We start from the raw sequence: 10,008 nt of genomic DNA, 5'->3' as shown, positions 1-10,008 counted from the left end.
AAATTGTACTCGTATATAAAAATTATACACTGCGATTTATAGAACAAATTTATTTCCAATAGCTCAATTTATTTCATTGCATTTAAGGGTTATATAGTATTTTTAGTCATACTGTAGATGTGGATGTAAAATGAATGATTTTTTGTTTATTCACGACTAAAACATTGTTTTCAAATTTATCACACTAAAATGATCGTCTGCCTTTGTGATTAATGGTCATAGCATAAGATACACGTGTTGAAAATTGAATCTTTTAAAAAGTACAACAAATTCAGAAAGAATTAATATATAGCATTCGCGACAAAGGTGCAAAATACCTTTTATTTTTCTACCCAAAATAATTGCTTCAATAATGTTGCCTATGATTTTTATAATTGTACTATATTTTAACTGGCTTTTAGTAAGTTTAATATCTAAATTACATTTTTTTCTCTAATAAACAAAATATACATTATTGCTTAAGTTTATATTTGAAGTGAATTAATTGTCAATCCTGTTCACATGTGCTCTATTCAACTTACGATCAACCAAATTATTGCTCTGTGAATTTTTTTACTGTGCTCCAATTTACGTTGATATTTTGGAAATAGGCTAATCTTTATCTTAGTCAGAAGTGGAAAACATTTGCACTCCGTCACCATCCACCACATTAATTGGATTATTACTCTTAATTCTGATTTATCATAACTTGAATACACTATTTTCAAAGGTGATTAAGATGAGCTACGGCACAATGAGGAAACGGCGAAGGGTTAAAGGCTCGAAAGACCTCTGGTTGGACAGCCGCGCACTTCGTAATTAATACCTCTATCAATATTTGTGTAATCGAAAAATACTAACAACAATAATTAGTAATAAAAATACCTCGAATTTTTCATATATATGTATATATGCTTTTATACGTATTCTTTTAGAGATATTATAATGAGAAATTGGATTTTTTTAAAATCGTTTGTACTAAAGTTGTGGTATTTTGTAGAACCCATCAAGATCTCTAAACCAAAGTTTTTTCTAGATGAATACGATTATTTTTAAATTTGGTGGAAATGGCACTGAAAAACTATTTGATTTAAATGAAAAAACATTATATGCGTTCATTTATTTGCATGATAGTTTACTCATTTTACACGCAGAAGTACTCATTTTAAAGCTTATTTTGAGCACTATAAAAACCCATTTTCATATCTAGCCTAATAATGTTCCAAAAACACTATTAAATAGCGATTTATTGAGATTTTAATTGATATAATTTTGTTCATTATATGATTTTCGTTAAAATGTATGTTTTTAAAGATATTAGCAAAAAATGATAAAAACGCAAAAAGAAACAAATTTTCAGTAGCCGTAACTTGAAAAGTATTTGCTTTTTTGAAAAACATTATTAAACATTTTTCTCTTATAATTAGTTCTTTTATCGATACCCAACGTTATTTTGAAAAAAGTAAAATTACACCTCTGAAAAGAAATGTCATCCACCCGAGAAGTGGTAAGGAGTTTAAATGTTTTTCACTTCTGAAGAGTAAGATGAACCTAGTTCCAAAATTCCAAACAAAATGGAAAACAGCAGAAAAAGTTCAGACCGAAAGCGCTCCATTGAGTAAATATTCCGTACCAAATGACAAACATATGAATTTTTGACACAATGAAACTTCTAAATATTTTTTTTTTGTATTGTGATTTAGTATAGTAAGGCAAAACGACTGCAAATTGAATATTTTTGAGCGCAATCACTTATGGCTCGTCTTGTTTGCACGAATTCGTACGGCGAATCTGTTCGCAAAGTGCGCAGACAAAATTATTGCAAGCAACGCGCAGTTGAGAACACGATTCGCCGTGCGCGTCAGTCCATGCGCATACTGTCAAACGCATGTTATATTATTTGCATCTTAAATTAGTTTAATTTTAGGCACATCTCAGCTGCTTTTCGGCAATAATAATGTAGACATTACATTTTTCTTATTCATAATCATGAATTTATTATATTTCAATATTGCGTTAGCCTATAAGTGAATAGAAATGTTTTGGCAAATGACAGTCTTCAATTGTTTTTATTGTCAAACTAAGCTTCAAATATTTTCAAGGGCAAACAATGATAAGCGGTTTTTTGTAATTTTTTCCATTTATTTCTACAATCTAACTATATTTCTAAAATCAAAACATTCTAGAAAATTCCCGAACAAACTTCAGGAAGATTCATGAAAATCCGAATTATAGTTTAGGAGGAATTATGAAACTTACATTGTTACAGAAGAATTTTATATATAAGATATATAGATATCTTACGACAATAAACTTTGGGAATTAATTAATTTAAAGCAAATGTAATCACGGAACCTCCAAGGATGACAAATGATAGACTGATGCTTTCAGTAAGACATTAATTCCCTTTCTGAACATACACATCTACATACATCATAAGTACCTACTGGATTTCTTCGAACAGAGACGAATCTATCACAAAATATATCAAAACACTTACAAATTTCAATAACATAATAATTAAAAAAGTGCGCGTAAGGTTCACACGCGATTGAAGTAAAACTTTTTTGCTATTGTAAAAATCGTGATTCACACATTTATTAATATCAACCATTATACACATTTATATAATAATAAATTATAAATTATATTTTTATAAAAGCATTGAAAATATTTATAATATTCGAAAATAATAATGAAATTAAAGTCATACTTCAAATACGGCATGATCGGTTTGTCATTGTAATTAGTATTTCGGACTTGAACCTTAGAGAAATTGCATTAGAGAAATGAAGTAATTACTGATTAATAAATTCTATAATATTTGTTCACGCAGTGAATTTCACTTATGTAATTGTGTTTGAAGAACTTCAATTAATTAAAATCAACATGCATTCATTGACTGCTTGTTTTTTTTTTTACTTTTCCGCTGGCGATGCAGTCTCATTCTTTAAGGGGGTTTTTATTTTTTTTTCGATTTTGAGATTTTTGATATTATGAAAGCTAAAAACCTTAGAATTATTAAAAAAAATCATCTCAATATCTATTTTTTGACGAAGTTATAGATATATATATCTCTATATGTATGATCCTCTGAAATCGTTTTTTTCATCGCTCCGGAGCTATTGTATGCCAGCTGCTCTCTTTTTCATTATAGTACCTCATGTACATGACCTTTTCAATGTGTCAGCACCTTTGAACACCACGGTGTATTTAGTACATTAAATTAAATGGTGTATTTAGTACATTATATTAAAAACTTTAAATACGTTTTTCTCAAGTTGACTTTTTTCAATGCGGTGCCACAAATTAAAAAAAACTACAAGTCGGATCGACTTGCACTTTTTTTTAATTTGTTCACCAGTGCAATACCTAGTCCCCCTACCTCAAACAACTTGATAACATAACGCAAAAAAATTTTGCGAAGCTTCTCGCCCCCAAAAAAGGCCTTTTTTGACACTTTTTTTAAATAGCTGCCATTTTTTTCCTTCTTGCTTTTTATTTCATTTTCGTAGGGGGACTGGATTCAAATTTCTTCTTCAACGTAGTTTTTTTTTTATTTCAGGCGATTTTGCAAGGCCGACTTTGTCGCCCCCTGGTTAAAAAATTACAGCGAAAAAAAAGAAAAAGAAAATTTCGTAATATTCTATGATTTTGTAATTTTTGTTTAAAAAAAATTGCATATCTCTATGATGAACACATTTCGAGAAAAACAAAAACAAATACCTTGCATTTTTGTAAAAAAAAAGAACAACCCCCTTAAACTTGTATGTAGTATCTATCTTGCCTACAAAAATAATTTCCATTTTAATAACCTCAAAAATATATCGTAACCACGAATAATGCAGATTACTTCAATAAACTTTCGTTTTTTACACGGCACAGATTTTTCATTTGTTTTATTATTTTCACAATAATTATTTAGACGGGAGACGAGATAAAATATCCTCCTGATCCAGATATTTTTTATCAAATCAAGATTTCTACTAGTTCTCGCATTGGACATACAATCAAGGCAATCATACTCACGCGACACGACGACCAACCACAATCGACCCGTATAGAAATGATATCATCGAGAGCGAATGACGAATCATTGGCATTTGCACAGATTTACACCCTAGTCGCCCCTACAAAAGTTTTTGTTCAAAAGTAACACTAGTAATTAATATTCATAAAAGTCACAATAAGTTAAACTTAATTTTTTTAATTAGTACATCTTTCACGAAAGAGATGCCTTGCATTCTCAATACTAATTTCTCATTATATGTGCTAGTAGTTTTAAATTATAACTTTTCATTTAAATTTTGAACATATTTTAAGTACATCTCTGTAATAATTTGCATTTCTTGAAATTTCACGTATGTCGGCAAATTTACTACCTTTTATCCTCGTCGACAAAAAATTGTATACGCACATATATACACATGCACATACACACACCCGGTCTGGGATGCATAAAGGCATTTCCTTCGCTACACAAAAAAAAAACATACACACACCCAAATACTTTTTTTTAAGGTATTCCAAAATGTTCAGAAACCTTTGAGCAAAAAAAAATATTTTCTATTTTTATGCGATTGCCTGTAATTACTATATAACTAAAATTTAGTCTATGGAAGTTAAAAAAAATTCGAAATTTCCAAGTTTATTTTTTCAAGACAGGTTCGTTAGGTTTAGTTTAATTTTAGCGTATAAATTCTGTAAAAGGTATATTATGTGGAACGAGTAGAAACTGTTTGGGATAAAGTTTATGTAGTTCGTTGCATTTGTATTCATATCCTGTATGCAAAACTAAACTGTGCCGGATATAAATGTCTAGCAAACAGTTTACACAATTTCATTGTACCTGTAAATATATATATATATATATATATATATATATATACTAGCTGACCCGGAAAACGTTGTTTTGCTAAGTAAGGTATATTCTAAACAATTTCTAGAGAATCAAAAATATTAATACTTTTAGTGTATAAGGATGTGTTGTTTGAATGCTGTATACAATGAGGTATTATAAAAACAATAAACCCCATTGGTTTGTCTATATTTTGTCAATACAATCAAACTGCAAGTTTTATACACTTCCTATAGAAAACATGATATAATCCAATCCAAGTCTTTTTTGGTCTTTCGACTTATTGATTACGTTTCAAGTTTTTCAGATTCTTTTTGGATTCTGGATTTTGTGTAGAATTGTAAATAATACTACTGAACTTATACAAAATTTTCAAATTTCTGCGAGGAGAGATAAAAAATGAATTAAGTATTTCTTCTTTGACCTGCTTTTTGAAAAGTTTCAAGTTACATTCGATGAATTAAAGTAAATTTAATAAAAAGTATATATGTAGAGCAGGGCGAGGCACAAAGGTCCAATTTGACTTTGAGCAAATATAAACTATATTGTGAAAACCATAACAATTATATCACAACAAATAACACATATCAAACGAACAATTATCTGACTACGTTCAGTGAAACTGCCAACTACTTCATCATTGTAGAAATGTGCTTTTTTGATGTCTTTCAAAAATTTATTATCTAGACCTTTTTACCCTATAGGCGGGGGTAACCTGAAACGGCCAGGTGGCAAAAAGGTTTACTGTCTTATTTTAATTTCGAAGGTGTTATAAAATAATTACACTTTCAACTAATGATAAAAAACTACCAACGAAAGAAAATACTTTTATTATGGCCTTTCAAACATTACCGTTTATCTCCCCCATTTCAAAGATTACCGTTTTCAAATCAAGGTTGTAGGTGGTTATACATCTTTTTTTCTCTACTTTCAAATATTGTTGTTAAACAATGCTTAACTTTACTGGTCCACATAGGTAGTGGACTTTTTTAACCCCGGACTTTCATATATTGCTATTTATTTTTCGATAAATTCTGGGAAATTATAACTGGAAAAATGTTATTCAACAAAATGTCCCATTTAATCGATACCAAATTTAGGTTCTGAATTTAAATAACATAAATAAAAAATAATATAATCTAGAAGATGTGTTATAAATACCAATGAGTATATAATTATACAAATGAGATGTTTCAGAACACCGTGTTTGAGAAAAATATACCAAATAGTGCATTTTCATATTAACATATCAAAAAAGTTGATATTTTGAGTTTCTAGTAACACTTGCGGCCCGTTTGCTAACGTTTTTGTATATAAATAAAACTACAAACAAAACTACTTACTACAATTTAATCATAATTAAATAATATTCACGTAAAACATCCTATTAAACGTAATTGAACAGCATCTGTCAGAAACGTTTGACATTTGACGTATTAACCACCGTCCATTGTTTTATTTAAATCACGCTTCTACAAAAATTTTCAAATTAATAATGTAAAGTATCTACGCAATTCTGAAGTAATAATCCACCTCTTCGACCATCTGTGGATTGGCACGAAGTGTTCAAGACTAAGACTGGCCAAATCGGTTTAGCCGTTTTCAAGTTTTACCGAATCATTTGATCGAGAGCTACACACAATATATATATATATATATATATATATATATATATACATATATATGACAAATGTATTCTGAGTGGATAATAGATATTAATTTGGTAATATGAACAAACAACACTCTTCTTGCACTAATTTATTAAATAATAATTTTCACAAACGTTTCGAGACTAGGTTTGTCTCATCATCAGTGTGTTATAATTAAAAATTTTTTTAAAATATGGATATCTAAATTAGCATGTTGTTTTAATACCAACTGTCTTCGGTATTCGTATTCTCTCCTACTTGAAAACCACTTGAAATTGTAAAGTCACTCACTCAGATAGGAAAGAAAGGATTAGGGTCCAGTTGAAAAATAGATGTCGTTAGGAGAATACGAATACCGAAGACAGTTGGTATTAAAAGAGCAGCGTGCAGTGAATGACTTGTAATGAAAAACACAACATGCTAATTTAGATATCCATATTTTAAAAAATTTTTTAATTATAACACACTGATGATGAGACAAACCTAGTCTCGAAACGTTTGTGAAAATTATTATTTAATAAATTAGTGCAAGAAGAGTGTTGTTTGTTCATATTACCAAATTAATACATATATATATATATATGTATACATATATATATATATATATATATATATATATATATATATATGCATGTATACAAATCTTATATCCTTTTATATCTCACATCTTATCTCGTCTTGTCTTCTAGGTGTTCCCTAACAATGGGGGAGGAATTGCTGACATCGTCCCCGGCCGTTCCGCACGCCCCCCACCTGAGATCGGCCCCAAGTGGAGCCGACATCAGGGGCGGCGACTTGGTGAGCAGATTGCTGGCGGCCACGCCCCCCTATCTATACTCCGCCCCCGCCGGGGCTCATTCTTATTTCTTCAGCGAGATGCTGAGGAGCCTCGTCAGGGCTCGAGAGACACAGAGGAGTAAGTGGAGAGGAATTTATTATTATTTAATACGAGATTTAAGTTTACTCATTGGTTTAAGATCAGAACGAATCATAAATAATATTTATTTTTATTTATTACGATTTTAATATAATATAACGCATTCTAATGAATCGATAAGAAAACTAGTTGGTATTGGTATTTTGCCTTGAGGCAAGTTACATGGACTTCCCGATATGTGTAAATAATCGACTTAATCAATAATAAATTAATTTATGAGTGATTAAAAGTATTCCGAGTGGATTTATTGCACATAATTGAAACCGAACGAACACTTTATCGGGGTATTTTCTAAAAGCAAATTTTCAAATATCAACAATTTTTAAAATTGAACTAGTTTCCGTAGGACTTTAATGGTTTAGTGTGTTCATTAAGACCAAGTACTCTATCATTATACCAAGTGAATCGTCTAATTTTAATTTTAACAAACGTCAAAAGAAACTAATCATTTTCTCAAACTTTGATGAATTTTTAAAATTAAACTACTTGTCCTAAGGCCGTAATATTTCAGTAAGTTCTATAAGACCATGATATATATCGTTAAAAAAGGTCCCATAAAAATCTGTTTAAATTTTTTTCTCAACAGTAAATTACAAGAAAACGGCTCGGCAGATTTTCACCTAAAACTAATCAGTATTATTCCCAACAAATATCTTTCTAACAGTTTTTGATTTTTTAAAATCGATTCGGTAGTTTGAGCTCAAATGTGGACAGAAGGTTTAACACTTTTTTTCAAATTACAAAGAAACGGCTCGGCAGATCGTCGCACAAAACTGACAAACAATAGTCTTCATCGAGATACATCAAACGGCTTTTAAATTTCTGAAAACGGTTCAGGAGTTTTTGAGCAAACGTCGATCAAAGGTCTAATTTTGACAAATGCCAAAAAACGATACTAATTATTGCAAACTTTGACAAATTTTTAAAGCTAAACGAGTTGTCGTAGAGCCATAATATTTTAATAATAAAAATCATCGAAACAAACATTTTTAACACTTTATTACAAGAAAACGGCCCAGCCGATCTCTACCACAAACTAATCAGCACGATTCTCAATCAATATCTTTCGAACAATTTTTGAATTTTCAAAATCAATTCTGAATTGCGGTCTAAAACGGAAACTGGAGCACTTTTTCAATTTTGTGTAAATTAGGCAACTTTTTTTTTTGAAATTGAATTCGAAATGAAATGACGATTGTTTGTTCTGGAGATAAATTGATTTATGATTTACATTTAGTTTACTCAGATATAACAAGATAGCAAAAATAATGAAAGTTACAGTATTTGTAATAATATATTTGAAAACGTTTAAAATTTCTCGAATATTTCATTATGGTACGGGAAGTTTCAGCAATTTGCCTTAAGGCACGATGCCATACACCACTAGTTGCGTATTATACCGATTGTACATATTTCTATAAACAGACAATTTATTCGAGTTTATGAATATTTCTCAAATTTTCACTCCATATTATGTATTCATATCTATTCAATAATACAACACCTTTTCAATTGTACAATTCGAGCATATGAATTGTTTACACAATGCTAGGATTTGAAGTAAATTCTGACATACATGCATATAAATAAATAAATATAAATAAAAAACACACACATATATATATATATATATATATATATATATACATTTATCCAATTATAATTCTAACCTAACCTCAATTTCTCCTCAGGTGCAAGCATGGCGACTCGTCGTACAAGAAAACGTTCCTGGATGCCTCCGACATCAGCACAACACCACAACACAAATTCAATCCCAGAAACCGATCGTTTTTCCAAAAAACCTTCAACAATACGTTCTCCAGATCGTCCTTTAGAGCTCACAACAAATATAAAACCACAACACGAATCGACACCATCACAAAATCATTTAACGAAACACACCACCGAAAACATATTAAGAAACTCAACAAGTAGCGAAGGAGCTGTCAAAGTGACAGAGAATCAGGAGCACCAACAGAGCGATTTGATTTTGCCTCCGCCGCCTCCAATGTGGTATCCACCGTTGTATCCTCCTCCTTACGGGGTAATAGACCCTTTGCACTTTTTTATAGATTTACGTGTAAGTGGACACGTTTACGACCGCAATAAAAAAGAACAGGAACAAAAATTAGCAAATGTTTCAACTTATTCCAAGATGGCTTCCGATGCTAACAATTTCGCGGTTGGCAGACACGGGTCAGCGTTCTCCGTTCCTTTACCGCGGAACAATAACAATTCAAATTTAAATTCAAATTCAAAAGGCGCCGTGAATTTATCCAACGACAAAAACTTGTACAAAAAACCCGATAATGGTTGTAATACTAATTACGTTTTGCAAAATTTGCCCAGGATTTATAATGATATTTCAACCGAGCGTAAAGATGCAACGATTTCTGTCGATGACGATGATGATGAGGAGCAAAATGGTGATAGTGAGAATGAAAATGATAAAAGTAAAGATGAGGAGCAGAAGAAGAAAGATTTGAGAGGCTTTGATTGGATTGGAACTGGTTGTGGATTATGTTAAGAAGAAAGAAGATGATCGCAAGCCTAATTTGGATGAGGTTGAAGAAATTCCTGATTAG

The 10,008-nt window shown here is 30.7% G+C and overlaps 1 protein-coding gene across 1 annotated transcript in view; it reads left to right on the top strand.

Moving 5' to 3' along the window:
* The window catches only part of LOC113367755, a 58,250-nt gene extending 48,242 nt beyond the window's left edge, over window positions 1–10,008 (top strand). The window contains 2 exon segments of the mRNA XM_026609335.1: window positions 9,115–9,911; window positions 9,913–10,008. Of these exon segments, the coding sequence (XP_026465120.1) occupies window positions 9,115–9,911; window positions 9,913–10,008 (893 nt within the window).

Source organism: Ctenocephalides felis, unplaced genomic scaffold (assembly GCF_003426905.1).
Source record: "Ctenocephalides felis isolate EL2017-DRISC unplaced genomic scaffold, ASM342690v1 CF-g0.4_SCAFFOLD_01170, whole genome shotgun sequence".
NCBI classification, from domain to species: Eukaryota; Metazoa; Arthropoda; class Insecta; order Siphonaptera; family Pulicidae; genus Ctenocephalides; species Ctenocephalides felis.
Note: the sequence above shows the minus strand (reverse complement) of the source record. Positions and strands in the feature narration are given on the sequence as shown.